The 23130-nt window shown below is 36.4% G+C and overlaps 2 protein-coding genes, 1 non-coding gene and 1 pseudogene across 4 annotated transcripts; 1 reads left to right on the top strand and 3 right to left on the bottom strand.

Annotated features, from left to right (window-relative positions):
* Positions 1 to 876: 876 nt before the first annotated feature.
* LOC148849757 (RNA-binding (RRM/RBD/RNP motifs) family protein) lies at positions 877 to 8785 on the bottom strand. Of its 2 annotated transcripts, XM_088944344.1 has the most exons (3): positions 8359 to 8785; positions 7781 to 7907; positions 877 to 1873 (listed from the first exon to the last, which is right to left on the bottom strand). In XM_088944344.1, the coding sequence occupies exons 2-3, from the start codon at positions 7795 to 7797 to the stop codon at positions 1087 to 1089; spliced, it is 804 nt and encodes a 267-aa protein (XP_088800470.1). In that variant the 5' UTR covers positions 7798 to 7907; positions 8359 to 8785; the 3' UTR covers positions 877 to 1086. The 2 variants fall into 2 exon arrangements, with proteins under 2 accessions (XP_088800470.1, XP_088800471.1); XM_088944345.1 differs by lacking the exon at positions 8359 to 8785 and having other exon boundaries at positions 7781 to 7926.
* LOC148849758 (small nucleolar RNA snoR101) lies at positions 3712 to 3776 on the bottom strand. Its single transcript, XR_016100126.1, has one exon. It is a non-coding gene; the product is annotated as a small nucleolar RNA snoR101 (small nucleolar RNA).
* A 1877-nt stretch (positions 8786 to 10662) lies between the features above and the next one.
* LOC148849756 (tyrosine decarboxylase-like) lies at positions 10663 to 12679 on the bottom strand (annotated as a pseudogene).
* A 5331-nt stretch (positions 12680 to 18010) lies between these two features.
* On the top strand, positions 18011 to 19628 carry LOC148849755 (HMG1/2-like protein). Its single transcript, XM_088944343.1, has 8 exons — positions 18011 to 18101; positions 18181 to 18235; positions 18417 to 18539; positions 18671 to 18728; positions 18837 to 18881; positions 18979 to 19059; positions 19177 to 19272; positions 19361 to 19628. The coding sequence occupies exons 2-8, from the start codon at positions 18189 to 18191 to the stop codon at positions 19376 to 19378; spliced, it is 468 nt and encodes a 155-aa protein (XP_088800469.1). The 5' UTR covers positions 18011 to 18101; positions 18181 to 18188; the 3' UTR covers positions 19379 to 19628.
* The last annotated feature ends 3502 nt before the right edge of the window (positions 19629 to 23130 follow it).

Raw genomic sequence — 23130 nt, 5'->3', positions numbered from 1 at the left:
AAATGAAGAGTGAAAATAGGATGAAAAGAAAAAAAATGTACACTTAGATAATGCCCAATTACATTAGTTCAAAGTTCAAAGAATAATGCCCAATTTAATTTAATTGAGTTGAGATACACTAATTATGTCATCTCCCATACACCCGATTCAAGGTTCAAAGTATCGTTACATGTCAACCCGTATCAGCCGATACATATCATTCTGGGACCCTTCCGATACGCCCTTACAGAGAGTGTATCGGGGTCCGACCGGTTCAGGGGATGGAGAAGTCCTAAAACTGACTCCCCTGAACCAGTTTTGAAAAAATAAAGTATGAAAACAAGTATCAAAATGCCCGATACGCCTGGCGTGATTAATAACCATCTGGGTGACGCGATGAATAACCAACTATGAGATTATCCCATCTGGGTGACGCGATGAATAACCAACTATGAGATTATCCCATCTGGGTGACGCGATGAATAACCAACCAGGTGGATTGAAAATACTGAGTTCTATAATTGAACTCATTCAATTTGAATTTTCCGAGTACTTTATTGTATATGGATCACTTGTGTCAATATGGTTTACCAAGGGGAAACAACCCTTTCAATGACTTTGACGGGTTTCTGACTTGAGAGAAAAGCACACCTTTGCTTTCCAAAAAAAATGAACTGGTCTTTCAGAAAAAACACGCCCATAAGCCCAATACAGATCACTGTTTTTCTCTAAGAACGAATTAGATATGAACTTCATGGTTTACAATCTGGGCGACGGGTCGACCAGCCAGGTAAACTAAAAAAATTGACACGATCTGGGAGTGCAACCGGCAAAAACCCAAGTTTCTAGGACGAAATGCAGCTGACATCAATAATAACATAATAATAAAAGCCACAATTTTGATAAATTGTCTACATTATAACATTAGAAGGAATATATTAAACAACCAGAACTAAATATTCAAATAAAAGAAAAACCTGATAGAAACTTAGAAACCAAATTGGGGTCCCCTAGCAAAAGTAGTTGACATCGAACCAGCATGAAGTTAAACTGCCAGTAGTACACCAAAAAAAAAAAGAAACATCATCAAGCAGACAAGCAGCCACATTAATGACCAACCAAATGCCTTGATCTTGATTCAGCTCGCCTTTCCTCTTCGGGTGTTGAAGGAAACAATTCCACATACCGAGACCCAATAGTCATCTTGTCCTTGCTCATGGCTTTCTTGGCCTCATCAGCTGAAATGAACTCCACGTACGCCTCACCAGTAGCCTTCCCATCTGGGCGGCATGCGATGTGTATCTTGTCTTCTGTCAAATCAAACTCTTCAAAGAAGTCTATAATCTCCGACTTGGTCACAGAGAACGGTAGACCTCGTAGCTTTAGAACCGCAGTGTACTCTAACTGATCCTTGTCGATGGACCTCTTTGATCGTGACGGAGGGGGGCTGCCATGGTAATCGTTGTCAAGAATTCCTTCATAGCTCACCTCAGCAGCTACCGCATTGTAGTAGTCCTGTTTCTTGCATCTAAATACCTCCACATACCTACGACCCATGTTTTGGCGATCTCTCTGGAGTGCAAAGTCAGCCTGCATTGGGCTTGCAAAGACAACAAAAGCCTCCCCTGAGAACCGTCCATTTTTGTTGACCAGAAGTGCATCCACAATATCAAGCCCAGCAAAGAACTTGAATATGTCCGTGTCCGTACAGTTGAATGGTAGTCCTCGGAGACGAACCACAGGAAAGATGGGGTGAAACCCACCACCATAACTGTAAGGCTGGTAACCGCTGGCACTGCCGCTCACTGCGAAGTAGGGATTCGATTCGATCATTCTTTGTCTCTTTGAGCCGACCTCGTACCCGTCCGAAACCCCCCCGCTCCCAAACATTGCCCTTCATTTATTCAATCCCAAAGAAAACATTCCCCACACTCAACCTTGTTAATAAAACCAGACCCGACCCACCATTTTCTGACTACTTTCGTCATCTACCATTCTAAAGCATTTTACCATCCCGCATGGGAATGTATACCAAAATGACCCATAAACCAAGCAATGTAAAAGAAAGAAATACAGCATGTTTAAGCCTCCCAAAGAATGGTGGGACCTCAATCCCCCAGCCTGCAATATAGACATAAAAAGTGTCCAACCAACAGAACACCTATTGGATGAAATTCTCATAGCCACCCAAGTGGCATGCTTTGGCAGGTGAATCAACAGAACACCTATTTTGCCTGTAAACCATCCAAAAGGTGGCCTTTTAATTGAACAACTCCAATCAAGAAGTACATGGAGGCAGGGCACACCATTTTTGGGCTTAAGGTTAGAGCAATCATGCCATGTTTCCTAACAACTACCCATAATAATATTTGCAGTATAAAGTATATACACATGGATAAGTGGCTACAACACAACATAATTCAACAAAAGCATGAAATATTGAACACAAGATGATAGTTTTAACAAACTGAGTTTATATGACACTCAAATGTTCCAAGCTAATCTATGTTACAATTTACAAACTTTATACAGAGAGATCAGCAAAGAAATACACAGATTATCTGATATTAAGTAAGCAAAGGGTGCAATTAGTAGGTTTGCTAAGTTCACCACAAGATCATTGTAGATAGCCACTAAAAAATCAGGTTTAAGAGTGGGAGCTCTCACTAAAAGCCACATCACCAGAATAACCAAATCAGTCTATGTTAAGGAGGTAAAGAAAAATGAGTTCACATCTGCTGCAACCATTTTCAGCTTTTTCTTATAACCACCCAATAAAACATTTCCCTTTTCCACGGCTATGGCCACTTTTAAATGGAAAGCTTCCTTCATTCAAAAATATTTAACAGGATGTTTGTCCATGCTTTACCGGAAAACGGAAATAATGACTTGGCAATGGTCACAACGATTGTGAGCTCAAAAAAACTGACGCATTTGAATGAAAGAACCTAGGCAAATTCCACTCTAATTTGTCCAAAAATGAAGAACAAGGCAAACGAGGTATGTCCAAAAGTAAATGAACCCCTTGGGCAACCACGAAAACTAAATTTACCCAATTTAGAACATCTAGCATATTTTTTAACAGTACAAGGATCACTACAATGACTCCATTGAGCTCACCCCTACAGAACTTAAAAGTTACACCTATTGGTTTGACACTATACTTCAACTCTGCCCTTGCATGGGAATACTGTACCAAACCATGGAACTTGTTCAAAAATATTGTCACTTAGGTGCATTCAGATCTATTATTTTCACACTATGGTGTGTCAGACCGTTCATGGAAACTCAACATGATCAAATTTACAAAATTGACTATAAAAAGAGGACAAAGTAGCAATAGCAATAAGCAAAATACATGGAAAAACATATATTTAATACATAAACTAAGTAGTATCTATTGCTTATATTCAAAAACCTTAGTAGTTTATATTTTTTATATCGTCAAAGGCTAAGAAAACATTATACAAACATTACTACAAATAAAAAAAGGTAACCCAACAGGTGATAGTCATCCCTGTTTCTTTGAAAAACTACGGACTCTGATCAACATAATATGTAATTTATGCCATTGCGGTAGCACCAAAGCTTTTAAGTACTTTGGCTGGGCCGAAATCTAGGTCCAAGCTATCTTAAGCTTATTCGAGGCCAAAACAAATAAATAGTGACAAAACTAACTAAACAGTATGCGCTCCGGTCACTAGCCAAAGTTAATGACTAGGCCAAAGTAAAAGCATCAGCAATATGTACTTGTCAACACATGAACTTACCTTAAGTTCAGAGATCAAGTGTAAGACATCATATGCATAGACTTCACTTAAAATGAAAGAGTAAAAAGCCCAAATAGAAAAAACAAATTTAACAGGAAAATCAATTATTTTAGGCAAAAAAAAACCTTAAAATCTAATCAGTGATGATAATTTTTTGTTAGGTATATTAAAAAACAAATTTAACATCTGTAAAAGAAAGACATCAAAAAGGCAGATTAAAAACAGGAAAACTAATTGTTTTAACAAAAAAAAAAACTCACAATCCTATTAGTGACAAAGATAAATTTTGTCAAGTATTTTTAGATTTTTTATGTTAGCTTAGCAAGCCCAACACAACAAACAACCTACTATATGCAGAATAAGAATTGGACAACAATCAACAAAATCCTTCCATGAGAAATACCTTTGAGCATTTACAAATCTTATTGTTATTTCATAAACTGGGGGACGAAGATAATAATCTGAGATTTGCTAGCATACTTAAAATCTATGTTGCCTTCCCTCCTTTACATGGGGAACATTTACCTCTCCAACTTCTCCATGACTGTCCCAAATAGACAATGCTGCATTTGATCCCTAGTTTTGAATTGGTAAAACCATTTCAATCCATTGTAGAATCCTTATCAAGTATTTTAATTGTTTTCAAGAAGCATCAATTAAAAAAATGATTGTGTCATCTTCTAACCGGAGAACCTCCACCTTCTCAAAACCAGCACCAACCCTGAAACCTCCAAGAAAGCCACTTTTGTTGTTGCCTAGCAAAAGCCACCATCCCTCACCATCCCTCTACCCTACTGAATCCCTCAAGAGCTCTTGAAGAAAACCAGTGAGTCCCATTGAGGAGAACAGAGAATTCAGGAGCAGATAATAAACACTCTTCCACATCCACCCCATTTAGCCTGGAATTCATCCTTCCTGTTTACATGATCATAAGCCTTTTTATATACCAATTCTGAATAGAATAAGATCTTCTGAAGATTCTTGAACCAATCAATTTTTAGCCATGAGAACATCATCCAACATCTACCTACTGGCATGCACCCTGAGACTAAGGTCTGTCACAATGTTATTCTGAAAGAAAGAACTACCAGAATCTTTAAAAAAGATTCCAATTGTAGTAATTCGTCTAAAAATTTTCAGTAGCACCGCAACAACTATCTCAGGAATTGGGTGTAATGAAAGTTACATTCAGGCTTCTTCCAAAAGATGATTTTTATAAAAATCTTCCAATCCCTTTATTACATACTACTTCACCACATCCCAATAATTCTTACAAAACAACATTGTGAAACCACCATTACCCAGAGATTTATCTTCATTGCGAGACAGCATTATTACAATATCCACCATATTTCTGACATTTTCCACCTTATCCCAACTATATGGAGCTGGTTACATGAATCACTTCTTACAGGTGCTGTCAATGGTGTTCTCTGCACATAAGCAAACCATCATAATCTACCTTCTCTCATTTCATCACTTATTATTGAACTACTCCCTAGGTTCCTTCAAAGTTCAAATGACTTCATTTCTGACCCTATCCTTTGTAGTTTTTCCATTCATCCATCTCAGCATATACACATTTCTGCCACACTCATTTTTTGGACATGTTTCTTCACATATTGATATGGGAAATTGGGAACTACTCTAAGGTTCTTTCATATAAATTCATTTTTTATCCCATCCTTCAAGATTTTCCACCCATCCATCTAAAAGTTTGTATTTCTGTCATGTCCTTTTTTGGATATATTGCTTCTTCCCTGCCCACTACTCTGCCCCATACAACATTGTTGGCCCTATAACCGTCTTATAAACTTTGCTAAGAAGGGAGATGAACCTGGATGATTGTTTGTGTACATTGTAGCAACATATTTATAATCAACAAATCATATCTCTTTCCATTACAAGTTCAAATCCAAGTAAATAGTCATCTGTACTACAATACGTTAGAGTACATGGGTGCTTTCCTGACCTAGTACTGTCACTATTCAGAGTTTGACCTCTAACTCAACAAGAGAGGCAAGTTACAATGGGAACGTGTCATGCTGCAACAATTTGGGTCACATGGACTATGATTTGAAAACAAAGCATGCTTTGAAGGTGATTTGAAATGTTTTTTTTTATTTTTGTAAACTGGAATATAAATCATTCTTATCTTATATATCCCCAACAACTAGCTCAGTAACGTACTTTTTCTACAAGTAGCTCCTTGATGTGCATGGACTAAGAAATTTATGCAAATTTATAATACAACACTTCTTCAAAAACAGTAACTGCTTTATAAAATATAACACAACTCATCAAACTCGACGACATTGGCTCCAATCATGTCTCTTATAGATCAATCATCCATCTATCTACCTTAACTGTCCTCTTTGTTCACATTTGGGTCATTTGTTCCCCATGTGGCTCCTTCACAATCAGGTCTTCACTAAATCCCCATGTTCATCCTAACTACAAGTGGGTTGATCTAAATTGTCCATTTCCAATCCAACAAAACATTCTTTAATAATGCTTCTCAACTAGGATCCAGAAATCTACCCAATAAACCATCCACAAATTTTTCATTTTAATGGATCCTGGCAATCATGATCAATTCCCATAATACTATTAAAATGTTAATTAACAACTTCCCATGCTTTCGCATCACCTTGTTCTTCATGCCACACCAATCCCTCTTGAGAATGTTGTCCTTCATCCTCCATCTACTACATCTCAGGTGAAGACCCATCACCTCTACAACCCCTAACAACATGTCACTTTCCACATGGACTTATAATCTTGAGATTTTCCTTGACTTCAACTAAACCCCCACATCAAACACATCACTACCGTCTTCCAGCTTTTTAGTTTAGACTGAATTGTTTCCCCTATCACTTAATTATGTTTGGACACCACGATAGTTAAAAAAACCAAAAAACAAAAACAAAATGTCCTCCAAATCATCTGGACTATTAGGTGCACCACCAATCAAGAAGTAACTTCACACCTTTCACTCTCTAAGGCAACCCATTAAGGATTTCCCTTGCTTCATTTTTGGATGAGGTGATGTACAAGTAGAGATTATCAATCATTCACTTCACCTTCACACTCAACTTCATCTTCCATATCTCAATCTCCCACCTATCCATCTGCGCCATTTCTTCAACATCTCCCTTCGCACAACATTCCCTATGTTCCCCATGCCTAGAACTGGAGCAACATTCAACTTCTTACATGCCTTTTGCCTTTGATCTCAACCGTGTCTTAGCAATTAATCCTTAGCAGCAACTAGAATAGTTGCCATTATATTCATCATGATTGACTTGGGCTAAGATCTTAATTATCCTCAAGTTCACCTTAACTCTTGGCTTGCCATTGTTACAATTTCTCTTAGGTGGTAGGAAATCTAATCAGCACAATCTTCACCCTCCCCCGACCTCCAGTTCCCCTGATAGGTTTTGGCAGTAGAGATCACCTGCACTCCGGTAGGGATCATGGCAGCGCAGAATAAGGTATTGGAAAAGGGGGAGAAATGAGTTGGTTAGAGAGTTGAGGGAGGAGGGAAGGAGGATACAAAAGGCAACTAGCCGCAAGAAGAAATAGCAAGTCCAGCATACAAAGTTAGAACCATGTCCTATTCCATTACACTTGTTGATATATTAGGACTCCGGTGACATCTTTGATGCTTTGCACCAATCGCGCATGATGCGTAAGCATAAAATACGATTTTTTTCCTGGCTTTAACGGGAAAACCCTCCTAATTATTCCAATAGTCTTCCAGGATTAAAATCGTCAATTCCCCTTATGGTAAAATAAATGAGCATTCATCTATTATCTAATCTGGCCAACAATAAGCTGGTAGTGATTAGGGTTCACACAACAGCCAATACACAGTCGCTTAAAACCATACAAACACCACTAAAATCCTGCAAATTACGCTCCTACCTCATACAAAGCAATCAAAGGAAACAGGAATGAGAAAATAAATAACAGGCAGAGAACAGAACCGATAAAAGCAGGAAAAAAAAAATAAGGATCTGTCGACTTACCCTCTGGATCCGTACATGGTGTTATGTCTTTGATGGAGGGAAAGAAAGAATTTGATACTTGAACTTTTTGTAGGTAGAGCGGAGAAAATCGCCCCGAGTCCACTAGCGCCCAAAAGAAAAAGAAACCCTAGCCAACAATTCGCCCAACTCCTTTTATACTTAATTTCTTAATGGGTAAACTTCTTAAAGTATTTCTCCTAAGTTTAGTAAATTGACTTATTCACCCTTATTGTTTAGAAATTAACAAACCCTAAGTTTTATAACAATTGACAGTCATTGGTTACCGTTTAAATGAAAACTAAAATGACTATTTTACCCTTTAATTTCCCTTCAATTTTCAAAATACAAACAACCAGCGATTCAAAAAGACTAACTTGTTTGGATTCAAAAAACATCAATGGTCTTTGAATATTTTAATTGCACAGATGGTGAGTGATGAGAAGAAAAGGGAGGTGATGGGCTACAAAATCGGTGAAGAAAAAAACAAAAAGAAGCAGCTGCAGATCTGAAACACCATTTTTGCTCCCAAGAAACCCTACAAACAACAGATGAGAATCTAAAGAGAGAATGTCCGTTACCTTATGTATTTCGAAAGAGATAAATAGTTTGATGCGGTTGCCTTTGAATGTCGGTTGCCTTTGAAATTCTCTTTTCGATTAATTAGAGATTTAAATCCACAACCATCGGTGAAGTACGAAACATAAATTTCCTTCAATGGATGCGGTTGTTAAGGTGTTTTATGTTCACAGGGAGCCCAGTTCTCTGCAACCAAAACAATGAATGCGGTGAATTCAATCATTACAAGCAACAGAGATGAATCGGCCTCCACCTGCACATATCTCTCCCTTAGTTCCTCTTCAACAAGAGTTACTCCTAGTTTTTTCACCGGATCAGTCCACACGTGAACCCATCTACCTGCCCTCCTTCGTCAAACTTCAAAAAGCAATGAAGTCTCTCCCTACTAACCGCTGAACCTACGGCACCGAGTGTGACCAACAATCATCTAAACAGAGGAGGGTAATTTTAGAATTTTTGAAAAGAAGCAACGGTCATTAATATTATGTGTGATGGAAAACTAACAATAAAGGAGGTTTTAGATAATTGTCGAAAAACTTAATCATACTTTAAGATAATATATAAACAATAAAGCTGGAGTTACTTAATTAGATAAATCTTAAGGGTAATTTAAGAAATTTGTCATTTCTTATTAGATACCATTCTTTTACCTTGTGTTCAGTGTTTGGTTTGATAGAAAAGGTAGGGCTTCATTTGTTTGCTATACAAACCATAAATTGAGGAAATTACAAGATTGGCTTCAATAAGTGCAAGCCCCTTCTCATATCGTTCCAACAACCTCTTACAACTTTGCATTGAGAATATCTCCCCATGAAATAAAGTGCATAAGTACAAAAATATTTTCAATGCAATGCTGCGAATTGATTTTGCATTGACCAAAGCTGAACTCAGAAATTACAAGGTACAGAGGGGCAAGGAAAATTGCAACCAAGCAACAGATGTAACAACTAAGTGGTGGCTGATTGGCATGTAAAATTGGTAATTCCAGGCAATATATGGTTGCCCCCAATAACGATTCTCTCCACATTTGAGAAGAATTATTAAGGTTGCTAGAAAAGTATTGTAATATATGTGAAGGAAAATTGAAAATACCAAAAACAACAGGCATTATAATAAAAGTCAAAAGACCAATCAGGTGGGCTTTCATCAAAATTTACTGAGTTTTGATTGGTCAAAGGCTGAAAGCCTTTCTTGTATCAAAGGTTGGATTAAGTCCTCACGACACTTATATAGTCTTCATTTAGAACATCTATGTACTTATATTTTTACATTTGTTGGAGATGTTCACAATGCATGGCTGCAAGTGCTGTAATTATGGTGTAAGGATAAAATTGTGAAGATTAAATTTGAATTCCTGTATTGTGTCTTTAGACATCATATAAAAAGTAGGATTCAAATTTCACTCAGCACAATGAGGTATTTTATACTTTTCAAACCTTGTCTCTATCTTAGTAAATGACTTATCTGGGTAAATGTACTTATTCATGCAAATGTTTATTGAAAAATAATTATACCAATAAGAGCAGTTACCATTCTTATTTTATTCTCCAAGTAAATGCGTACAATGACTGTTTTTATCAAAAAAAAGTGATACAATTGAAAGGATAATATTGTTCTATCATGTATTAACAATTTTATATGCACATGCGTATTAATTTACCCATGCATAAAGAGAGTATTACTTCTCTAAGTAAATGAGCTACTCATGAACTGTTCTTTTCCGTGAAACTCACTAATACTGAAAAAATGAATGCAATTTTATTTATTATTTTCATTAAGCTTACCAAATTACTCGCTCTCACTTCCCAAACAAAAACATTCCACGAAACATAGGCGTGACGCGTGTCATGACACACGCGCCCTAGGATGACTTTGCGGTTTCTATTTCACGCCGTTTGTATCACATCCGTTAATTCCTTATCGTACAAAAGGATTTCTTCTCCCATTCTGGGTATTCTTCCCTTAGTGCCCCCTTTGGTAACCCACCCACCGAAGATAAACTCATTTGAGTTCCGCTGGCCGACTCCCACAGCCATACAAATGGAGAGAGAGATTGAGAACCGTTGTTGTAAAATCAATAATAATTTGATAGTTTCATAGTAAAAACAATTCAGTGTAGATGATTTAATAGATACAAAAGAAATTTAAGAAAAAAAATTACAAATGATGAATACGAACAAAATTAATGAACCTAAGTAATTAATTTCTTTTATTTTTTTCCTAGGTCTTACTCTTCATTTTCGTAACTTTGAATTAAACCCTCAATTTCACGAATACGGAGAGGTGGTCGCAGGTCGCCACCTTAATCAACACGCTTTGAGAATGGCCTCTGCATGTTCCTGCACTACCCTCCATGCCAAGTTCACATGGCGGTCCTCCGCAAGGCTTGCACCAACAGCGAACCTGATCATGTAAACACCCCCAACCAACCGCATGCATCATGTATATGCGCCCAGCCGAGTTAATCGACTCCAACAACTTACGATTGATCTCGTTTGCACGTTCCAACTCCGACGATTGCCTGAGCGTCTGATCCTCAAGATCCGCCGCCGGAAGCATACCATCGCAAAATTTCTCGGCACCACAATCTCAAACCTCTTGTCCATGGTTACCTTCTCTTCGAAGTGCTTAGCCATTTTCACGTGGGTCCGAAGGAAATTTCTTAGGTTGGCCACACCATAGCTCCAAAGCACCATCCAGAGCTTCATGGCTCGGAATCGACGACTAAGGGCTATTTGCCATCTTTGTAGTCTATCACTTGCTTTGATTCAGTAGCTTTGTTCCTCAAATACTCAGGACTAGTTGACAGGGCCTTAACAAGGGCGCTAGGGTCCTTGACCCAAAGGCAGCAGCAATCGAGAGTGGTGAAGAACCACTTTGTGTGCATTGAAACTGAACGAGTTCGCATCCTCTACCCCATTGGTGAAGTGTCTGAACTCAGGACATATGCATGCACTTCTGGCTTATGCTGCGTCGATGTGAACCCAAACTCCATACTCTTTGGCCACTGCGCATAGAGGAGCAATTGGGTCGACGGCTGTCAACGATGTAGTACCGACATTAGCACAGAGGAATAATGGGCTAAGCTAGTAGACTTTAACGGGAAAAAAAATGATATAATTTATTGAATATCTTTAAATTTCCCATTCCATTTTTGTAATTAATTATGAAAATGATTCTTGTTCATCACACTTATATTTGTTTAATATAACATATAATATTTGATGTTTTTCAGATTTTTATATATTTCTTTTGTATTTCTATCAATTTTTAATTATTTGTTTAAAAAACCGTTGGTTAACCCATTTTACCTAAATAGCTGGATTGCTTGTTCACCACTTAGATGGAAAAATAGTTTAATTTTGTAGATAGATTTATTTTTATTCCACTTTGCACCATTAATAAAAAATAACGCCTACATATGGCACTTGTTCTTGTTTAGTATGATGAGCAAAAAAACAAATGTACCCAAATGTTTTTTTTTCTACAAAATTTATGCATTTATATATATTTTTTTGTGTTTTTTTATAATGGAAAAAGTGTGTCTCCACCTTTTAATTTCTAGTGAAATAGAAGAAAAAAATAGAAAATAAAAAATCCAAGAGCCCATTAAACTTATGTATGATTAGGGGTGCAAATGGATCGGATCATGATTCGATTTGATCCGAGATCAGTTCCTATTTGATCGGATTTGGATTACCCCTGTTAAGATCTTCGGATTGGATCATATCAGATAACAAGATTCGATCACAAATCGGATCGGGGTTTGGATCACCCCTATCTGATCTTATATATATTATATATTTATAAATATAAATATATATAATACATATATATATATATATATATATATATATATATATATATATATGCTATTTATTTATTTATTTATATTATATTTTTATAATTTTATTATATTTTTTTTATAAAAACATGTATATATATGATGAAAATAATTAAAAAATACTTGTATTTTTTTTGTTTTTACTTTATTTAAATTAGTATATTTTATTTATCTTTCAATAATTTATTAATTTTTAAAGAAAATAAGTCAGATCGGATTAAATTTGAAGATCCAACTTACCGATATGATTCGAATTTAGATCGAGTCCTATCAGATCTGTCCATTTGCATCCTTGCGTATGGATTTCTTTTGGCAAGAATAGGATGGGCAGAACCATGATCCCTTTGGCATGAAAACAAGGATTAGTCGGAGGCAGAAGATGTGAAACCCCCAATCACGTTTATCACTGAGAAGAAGCTCATTGCCTGCATCACCGAATCGACATTCCTCACAATAGGTATCGTTGTAATCTCATTCATCATCATATGTATCCATCAATTGAAGAGGACAGAGGGATCATAGATCATGTGTTATTCTCTTGAGAGTTGCTGTCCAATGACAAAATACTTATTGCATACATTTTGGCTAATAAATTGTATGGACCAAGTTACACAATATATGGGAAAGAGACTATCGACAAAACCAGTAAAATTCCATGTACTCTAGATATCAAGCATTTAAGTAAATGATCAAGCAACAATATGCAAGTGCTGGTTTAGAATAAATAAGAACACTAAAAAACTGTTGAATTACTGACTACATGCTAAGAGCTTGTCAATTATTTCTTCCACCCTGTTGCTTTCCTAGGAGGATCTTCATTTTAGTGATACTAAAAAGGTAAAAAAAAGAGCTTGTCAATTCTCTATCTCCAGATGCACGAGATTTCATATTCCAGTGCTTACAAGTTAACCCAAACCATCGCCCCACAGTGCAAGGCTTGCTTGTAGTTTTTTACTTGGCTCAAATGGATGCAGCAAGGAGCTTAAATTTTCGGAAATGTGAAAGTGGAATCTAGTGAACAATGTGAAAGCTAAAAAGATGTGAGTTAGAAGAAAGACATTTGGATCGTTAATAAAGAAAATTAGATGATACTTAAATGGCATTTGTGTCTTTTTACATGTCTCTTAATGGATGATTAATAGTAAGTATTGGATTGACACGTTTTGAAAGTTCAGGTACTGGGTTATCGGATTTTAAAATTCAGGGACCAAAGCAACACTAGGCCCAAAGTATAGGTACTAATCAGAAAATTTTCCTTAAAATTGTGCATTTTTTCGTCAAAATGAAGGAAAATCTAAAAATTACAAAAACAATTTATTTTACATTATGTCTTAAATGATTTATATTAATGACTTATCAAACTCATTGATCTAAAAACAGTTTATGTCAAATTGATATATTTTCTTAATTTATAATAATTCAAATAAATAAAATTAATAAAAATAGAATAATTATATATACACATATATATAGTGAGTATTGATTGAAAATTCTATTATGTATCATTTTTAAGACATGTAAAAATCAAATGGACCTTATACATTTTTAAACTAAATTGACATTTCCATAATTTACTAATTAATAACTTAATCCACAATAAACAAGTAAAAACCACGTTGATTATTTTAAGAAATAAAATTGTTATTTGTATAAAAATATTAAATAAGTAAAACTGTTATTACCTGATATTGCGATGAATTTTTAATTGATCGAAAGCTTAAACATTGTTTTATTTGTGATTAGTAAAGTTATTATATAATATCTATGTGTTATGGGCTCCCATTATTGATGATTGTATTTCATCTCTTAATTAATATAAACTATCAAAGCGTATACCAATATTTTAAACATTTAGCTGAATCATAGAAAGAGCCTTTATTTTATTTAGGTTGGGAGATGGAATATAGTTCTTGCAAGTTGATCCAACGACAGATCTCATTGATTGCTATAGATAGAGATTCACTATTTAGGGGGTCTCGCACTCAAGATTAATTCAACACAAAAAAAAAAAAATCAACAACATGTAACAATTAATACAAGCTATTGAAGAAAATAATTGGTTGGTGGTAGAACATTGAAATATTTAGTGCTTTGTAAATATGAATGAATTAGATTAGACTATTTATTAGGTTGTGTTTGGTTGCAATGTGAATTTATTTGCACCAGTACAAATGCATGGGAATGGAAATGAAAAAAATGCAAATTTTCATTTAATTCTCTCTGGATTTTATTTTATTCTAATTCATGTCTTAATTTACTTAATTTTTACTGAATCGAACAAAACAAAATAAAATTCAAAACAAAATTAAATCATTTGCACTGCTATAATTTTACATCAGTGCAAATTTAAGTGCATTGCAACCAAACACAACATTAGAGATATTTGATCAATGATATTTTGGGTGTAGTGGACTTGTCAAATGATGACTTTGAGATGGCAAGTAGTGGTGTTGTGTCCCTACACTCTAAAACAGCTATTATATAAAGGATGAGAATTATATGGTCATTCTACATCGAGGGTTACCTATCCATGATACATGTATCAAGTACCATTGATTCCGTTTCCATGTATGACGCATAAAATGGGACTGGAGTGATCATCACTTGGGTCTGAACTTGGAAAATTTATTAAATTTACATGACACATTTGTATTTAAATTGAGAGCAATGTTTGCATCCCAAGAAAGGGATACAAGCTTTCACACTCAATATTGGTCAATGTAAACAGGCTGATTTCAATTTAGGAGTTGGCTTTACACCCATCACCACTGTTTGGTAATAATACAAAATTATCATTGCAAAATTAAATCAATTTTGCATTTTTTTATAACTAAATGTATTTATATTTGCACTCTTTTCAAAAGTCTACTTTTTCATTACTACAAATTTATCACTGCAAAAGTAAATTGACGTTATATATATATATATATATATATATTTGCATTATTCTCAAAATAAAACCTATTTTTTATCATGTGAATAGATTAAAGCTTTCAATGGTGGTGTGGAAATGAGATTAGTGCACCATAAATATTATAAAGAGGAAGAAGGAGAGATAAAGTAGTTTAGATCGGATAGGCACAATATTGTAAGCACGTTGAATGAGCACTTTAATTTTTTTTTTAACACCTGTCCCTTAAAATACCCTCAGCCCACCCTTAAAAAAATATTAAAACCCACTTTTAATAGTTGTCAAAATATTTATTAAACGCTCATGTACCGTGCTTACTTATGTTGTACCTATTAGATCCGGTCCCGATATAAACATAATGCAAGATAAGGGGTAAGGGAATAAATGGGGAGAGAAATAAATTGATTGTAATTTTTTTTTTTTTGGCATGATAGTCAAATACTTAAAGGTATGATGTAGAGGTGTAAAGTGGGTCGTGCCATACTGGCCCGTGGGCCGTTACGGGTCATGCCTCCCTTCTGGGTGAAAATTTTGGGGGTCAACCCGGCACGACCCACGGCCTAGGCCCATACCGTGCCACAAGTCGGGCTGGCCCGTGGGCCAAGCCTTGGGCTAGGTCGGCCCGTGCGTCAGACCAAAGCTATTTATTTAAAAAAATGACAAAAAACTTAAAATTTGATTTTTATATAAATTTTGTGTATACAATTGCTTATATATACAATAATTAAATGAAATAGTATAATAAAATAAAATAATTATTTATTTTATTAATATATTATATACTATATATTATTATATAATTATAATTTATGTAATATTATATAATTATATATAAAATATATAAATAATATATATGAACCGTGCCAGCCCGCTTAATCATGATGTGCCATGCTAGCCCGTAGACCTAAGACCCCAGGCCCAGCACGACCCACGGACTGTAGTACCGAACCGATCTAATTTTGTGTCGAGTCATGTCGGGCCACAGGAGACACAACCCAATTTATGCAATATATATATATTCCTAAGACATTGCATGACTAGGATCAACATTGGATAATGTTTTTTTTTAATATTATTTAAATATTTGCTATATATAAAAAAGCGTGGTGCTCTTATGATAAAGTCATCATCGTCTTCGTGATCATCATTATGATTATAAGCATCTAACTTTTTCCCAATTATATAAGTTCAGCTTAAAAAATAAAAACTATATAAAATCCGCTACATAGAATCCTGTTTGTTTACTCATTTAGTTTTATCTAATCCTATATCAATTGTTCAAAATATAATAAAGTGGGTTAAAAAATCATATATATTATTAAATAGAAATGCATAATGATGATTCTCATTTTGGCAGTTTCTCGGCTGGCTGGTGACTCGGATGCCTGGTTGAATGATTTATATCTGGAATGTGACTTGGATGCCTAATTGAATGGTTCATACTTGGAAGGTGGCTTAGATGCAACCTGCAAGGACATAGTGTCAGAGTGCCCGGGTTGCTTTATCCGGGGTGGACAATCCGATGCTTAAGTTAGCGAATATGAGATTTTAAGATAGCTAAATGTGAGAGAACTAGATAATTGTGAGAAATAAATTACGCATCTCCCCCTAGAGTTGGAGGTAAGGCCTTTATATAGGCATTGTTTGGCATGAGCATCACGCAACATGTCCTGGATCTCCAGGAGGACGTGTCTAATTGCTCCAAAGTCATCAGAGGTAGTTGCACACGTAGGCCAATCTTTGCACCTTAATCGGTTTCTCAAAAAACATTCGGTGTGAGAGTTGACTTTCAAGATACCCGGGAGTGATGGGATGCATGCATAAATCGATGCCGAGCACATGCAACTCTAGCGGAAGTGGGGCACCCACTTTATATGTTCAATTGTCAATTCATAGAAAAAAAAGAAAGAATTAAATCAAATAAAACAGATTTTACGGTTTCAAAGAAAAAGTAAAATAGATGGTAAATTTTTCTATCTCAAAGAAAGGGACTGATTTTTTGTGTTTTTTATTTTTACAATGGAGTTTTCCTTACACGACCATGACTACTTTTTGTTACTGAAGAAAGCTGACGTGGCAGATCCAGATGGTCTACGTATCCCACATCAGATCCAAATGATCTACATTCCTCCACCCCAGTCATCACATGGTATTATAGGAAGGAGTAGTTGTTTGACTTGTTTCCTCACAATCGTGACCACGGGTGCAACTGGGCCAGGTTGGACTGGGAAAACATATGCCGGTCTAGAACCTAAGCCCAATATGTAAAGCCCATTCTTTTAAGCTAGGCAATCCGATTAAGTGAATAGTTCGGGTCGTGGGTCGTTTCTGAAGGCTCAAAACGACGACCCGACCATCAGACCTTCTTTATGAGCAATATTTATATCACCACGCATTTTTATTTTTTAAAATTTCGAGAAAGGCCCGTCCCTCTTATCCCTGCTGGTATTTTCATCAGTGCAGAGGTCGTTTTCTGTCGATAGGCTGTTGTGTAATAATCCTCAAGACTCCAACCACTTTAGATTCACATAATCTGAGGACTTGGCCCGTCATTAACGAAAAATCAAAGGGTAGAAAGATAGAAATGAGAAAAATATCTATACGCGAGTCAAAGGGTTGGGCCCAGACATAGGGCCCACCGGCCCAAAACTCCCTGCATGCATAACTGGGATTGGGGAGAGCGAAGGAGCGAAATAGCAGATTGAGAACAAACACAAGGGAAAGCACAAGAGAAGGCGAAGGGCAATGAGCGAATAGAGTGAGAGCACACGGATTGCTGACGTGGCATGAATTTTCAAATCCCGCCCAAACCCGGATTTCATTTCAACTGTGATTGAATTTTGATTTTTTTTTTGCTCCCACCTTCTTATCCCCACCCTTTCTCCCTTCCTCTCTCTCCCCTTCTCACACACACACACACGCAACATAACACATCAAACGATCATTTCGTATCTCTGACTCACTCCTTGTGAAACCCTAACCCTAAGGAGGTAGTACATTCGTTGCCATTTCTGACCAGTTCCGGCCGATTTTCGACCGATTCTCACCGATTCCGTTATTTTCCTGTAGGATTCGCCATGAAAGGAGGCAAATCGAAGGCGGAAACTAAAAAGACAGACAACAAGTAAGTTTTCATGATTTCATATTCTCATTGCCATCGCCGAGGTGCCTAGGTTTTATGTTAGCATCGCATCCATTTGGATTATGGCGTTTCAGATCTGAGATCTATTTGTTCTTGCCTTTGTTTTTCGCCCTCTAAACACCTTGGGGAATTTTTTTCTCCGTTCGTTATTTTCCACCGTTAGGCTTTCTGTAAAGAAGAAAGGCGTCGGAGCCGATAAAGTTAGCAAGAAAGCAGGGAAGAAGGAGAAGGCAGCTAAGGATCCTAACAAACCTAAAAGGCCTGCAAGTGCCTTTTTCGTTTTTATGTAAGTTTTTTTTTCCCCTTGTTTATTTATCGATCAGAAGATCTGTTACTCGATTGGTTCTTTTTATTTTTTTAATCATAATCATTTCTCGGCTTGCTGACTTTGGTTTCCATTTTTTTCCCCGAATTAAGGGAAGAGTTCAGGAAGCAGTACAAGGAGAAACACCCTAACAACAAATCAGTCTCCGTTGTGAGTTATCTCACCTACATAGATTCGTAGATAACAAGCATTTGCATATCTCTATGAAATTCAAATCTAATGCAAACTAATTATGATCGTTTTTTGTAAAAAAACCAGGTCGGCAAAGCCGGTGGAGACAAATGGAAATCGATGACAGAAGCCGTAAGTAATTTACCGGAGTAAATTCTGAAAAAGAAAATTTTTGTTAGTTGTTAATATCTAATAGCAATTAAACAAATTTGTTCATCAACATCTGCAGGAGAAGGCACCATATGTAGCCAAAGCAGAGAAGAGGAAGAGCGAGTACAATAAGAGCTTGCAGGCATACAACAAGAAGAAGGTAACGCTTAAAAGATATAATTTTGCTTTTATTGTCTATTACTATTGATTTTTAAATAGGCTATAAATATATAATATGTTTGATTAATCTCGTTATAAACTTTTCCTTGAAAACCAGGCCGAAGGAGCAAATGCAGCTGAAGAAGAAGAAGAGGAGTCGGATAAGTCGAAGTCTGAAGTGAACGACGACGAGGACGATGATGAGAGTGGAGAGGTTTGCTCTTTTCCTCCCTCTTTGCATGATAAACAAGCATAATTTCTGTTCATTCGTAACACAACTATGATTTTTCTTCAAATTTCAGGAAGATGACGACGAGTAGGCAAAGGGGATAGTAGCTTGTGGATGGAAGAAGGGGGGCTAGTTTGTGTAGGGACCTCTGTAGGATTGCGATCTTCATTTTCTGTTACTCTATCATCAACGAAGAAAAAAAAAGATAGATGTTTTCTCTTCTTTTTTTGCTTATTTTTCTTTAAAAGAAAGGTTTCTAGAGCTTTTCCCGAAGCTCTCAAATCGCCCTGTACTTACATTTCAGTTGCTTCATGATCTAATGATTCACTTTTAGGCACTAATTTGTGTTTTTGCTGCTTCTCCTGGTTCAAAAAATTTCCATTCCTCTGCTGCTAATATTTCTATTCAATTGATATCGCGGTCGCCTTTCTCCAATAATGTTTTGATAATTGAGTGTATGAATAATTGAGGTTGGTATAGGGGATTATTTTATTATTACAAGTTGCAGCGAACGCTGGGAAGATATTTTCTTTCTTCTCTTTCGTCTTAATGTTATTCTATTTCTCTTACCATTACATGACATAAATGATGAATACACCGGTAAAAAAAAGGAGCTGTCGACTACAGCACATATTGATGATACGAACGCTGAAGTCGAAATGCATGTATGAGTAACGAGGTGGAGTGATTTAGACAGGTAAAAGAGCGTTTGTTCGTATATGTTTAAATGTTTGTTGTTGGCAGTAGATACATTTTTTCCAACTTGGACGACGAGCTCTAGCGCTTGGGGGGGTAATGAACAATTTATCGTACCAGTGTACTACCTCCTGCCTTGGTCTATCCTTGCTATAAAAGGGAAAGGCTGGAGATGGTTGTCTGGAACAGTTAAAACAGCCAAGTTGCTCCCCGGTTTCTCTGTTTTCCGCAATTTAAGCTCTGGTCTCTTTATACCGTATTCCCCCTTTCGTCACGTGAGGACTCGAGGAGTAATTTACGGGCAGGTGTTCGATGAAAAGCCTTGCTGAGTATTCTCCTTCGTTCAGTCCCCCTTTGTCTCCTGTGAGGCGATGCCCGATGGATGTTCTTTTTCTGCTCGACCACATTTCAGGTGCGTTCTGCCGGCCATTTGCCTTTCTTTTTTATATCACAAGTTCGCTGTCCATCAAGAACTGGAATAGTAAATTTTGTCCACCGTTGGGGGAAAACACGTAACATAAAGTGGAAGCTCGTAGGGTACGTTGTTCTCTAATTGGGGTTTGCCGGGATGAGAACGGGGTCGTTGTTAATGTTCTAACGGTACCTACGAACACAAAAGCAGTGGGAACTGGGAAGATTGCGCTGGTTATGTCCTTGTTTCTTCGGGTACAAGGCAAGGCCAAACCACCCAAACAACAAGGTCTACGGGGAGAAAGAGGGCGTGTGGTTGCTTGGTAATTTTAGAATTCAGTCTTTAGATTCTCCTGGAGAGCGTTTAATGGTGGAATTCTCGGTTTATTCTTTACGAGGTCTAAATTAAAGTTATTAGTGGAAATTTCTAATTAGTACCCTGCAATTAAGGCTATTGTCACTTTAGTCCCCAAATTTTAAAAGGCAACAATTCAGTACTTGAATTTTCAAAACATGACAATGCAGTACCTGCTATTATTAATTAGTTCTTAACCAACTGTTAAATGACATTTGAAAAGGACAATTATCCTTCAATTGTCATTTAGTTTTTTTTTATCAACTACCCAAATTTTGACAAAAAATTAACAGTTTCAAATCTTTACCTCCTGGCCTCTTTTATTCAATAAAGTTGGGGTTATCAGAATGTCCACTCAAACGTGATTCCAATTTTTTTGAATAAAAAAGGCAATGATTCGAGACTTAATTTTTTGTCAATATTTAGACGGTTAATAAAGAAAATTAAATAACACATGAAGGGCATTTGTATCTTTTTCAAATACCACTTAACGATTGGTTAACAATTAGTTAATGGTTGGTACTAGATTGTCATGTTTTTTAAGTTTGGGTACGAAATTGTGGCATTTTAAAGTTTTGAGACCAAAATGATACTAGACCTAAAAGTACAAGGTACTAGTCGAGAATTTCCCCAAATTATTAAACTAATTTTAGATGATATCAAATTCTTGTGCAATGAGAATACTTGTGTTCAGCAATCAGCACCTCTTCTGGTTTTCTTTGGCGAGTCTTGTGGCGTTCCCCCCCTCCAACACATACTCTAGGATCAGCAGCGTTTTTGGGCGTGCATATGGTTTCCCTGGACCTGCTTCTTGATCATCATCCATCTTGAAATCGGTTTGCAGTTAACAGTTGGCCAGAGCCGTAGGGATTTATCTTTAGCGGACAACCTTGTCTGCCTCTTAGGTCTCACAGTCACGAGGATAGATTCGTTTATTAGATAAGAGAATCCATTCCACGGTTTGCCCATGTCATGTCTGCCATTCCAATTGATCTCTCTTCTTTATCCTCTTCGTGGTGAGTTGGTGTCTGGCGACCGATCGATGCCCTTTCAGGCTCTCTTTTGCAAAATTTGTGCTTTATTTTTGGTAATTGCTATATATTTGCACGGGGACTGTTTGGAGAAAGATTCATACATGAATAGAGTAAATTGACGTGGTAAGGTCAATCATGTGCAGTCCTCGTAAGGGTAAAAGTCTAAAAACACCATCTAAGCTGTCATGTGAAAGATTTTGAGGGCTGATTGTTTCAATTGGTTCAGTCTTAGACTCCTTGTTGATCGACTGGCTTTTAGTGCGCCCTAGTAACAGAATAGCGGGAGATGGCACAAATCTCAGGCTCGCCTGATTAACATAGGTTGCCTTTTATTTAACCAATTAAGGATGTCAATAGGGTTAGTTTTATTCTGGCTGAACCTGATTAAGGTTTTCGGATTCTTGGCTGACCCGGGACATTACACCTACATTTATTTAGGTATTTGACTATGATAGGGAAAAGATATGATATTAAAAAAACAACTGACCAATAATCAAAATCATAAACGATGAATATGGTGCTATTTATCAAAATTCATGGGTGGGTTTTGATTGGTTAGAACTTTTTCCATTCCATTATCTTTTCTGCATCATAGATTTTCCCTATTGTAATTTATTATAAATTCTAACTCCATATATCTAAAAGTCAAAGTTAGAATTTCTTTTCTTGTTTATTTTAATTTTTATTCACCAACGAGGTGACATTTTGAACCTATAAACCAACTTTCGTTGGCTTTTGAAATTTCAAAATGTTTTACAAAAACATACAATTGAAAGGCTGTGGATCAGATCAAATTGGTAATAGGTTCAACCCGGGTCAACCGGTTGAGATAAACCCATACTGAACTTGACATGTTAACATCCCTACATCTTTTGTAGATGAGTATGCGAAAAGATCATTGTTGAGGACTACTCCACAAGGACAACAAAATTGTCCGAAATCCCTAAACCCCTTTTTTTTCTTTTGGTTTTTCTTATGCCCTTAAAATAGAGGGAGAAACTTTCCATGCGAGGGGATCGATTTCACATTCTTTGCAATCTTTTTGGTCCCAGTTCCCGATCCACTCTTTTTAATCTTATAAATGCTATAATTCACCATGACCATGCCTCAAGTTTCTTTATATGCAGAAACATGATATACTTTGTTAAATAATTTTCAAGAAAAATTCAAAGCTTTTGATGAAGGCATTAAAAAAAGAAATCAAATATCAGTCATACGCCCACAGTATCGGTCCATTTTGGCCAATACGGTTCTCATACTGGTGGGATGAGTGCATCAGTCAATTCTGTAAATACTAGTGCAATGAAATTGAGTTTGGGCCATTAGGCCCATTACACCTGTGTCAAA

This window comes from Nelumbo lutea, chromosome 5 (genome assembly GCF_056320005.1).
Source record: "Nelumbo lutea isolate HS-2025 chromosome 5, American lotus-T2T, whole genome shotgun sequence".
Taxonomy (NCBI): Eukaryota; Viridiplantae; Streptophyta; class Magnoliopsida; order Proteales; family Nelumbonaceae; genus Nelumbo; species Nelumbo lutea.
This window is presented reverse-complemented; position numbering and strand designations above follow the sequence as displayed.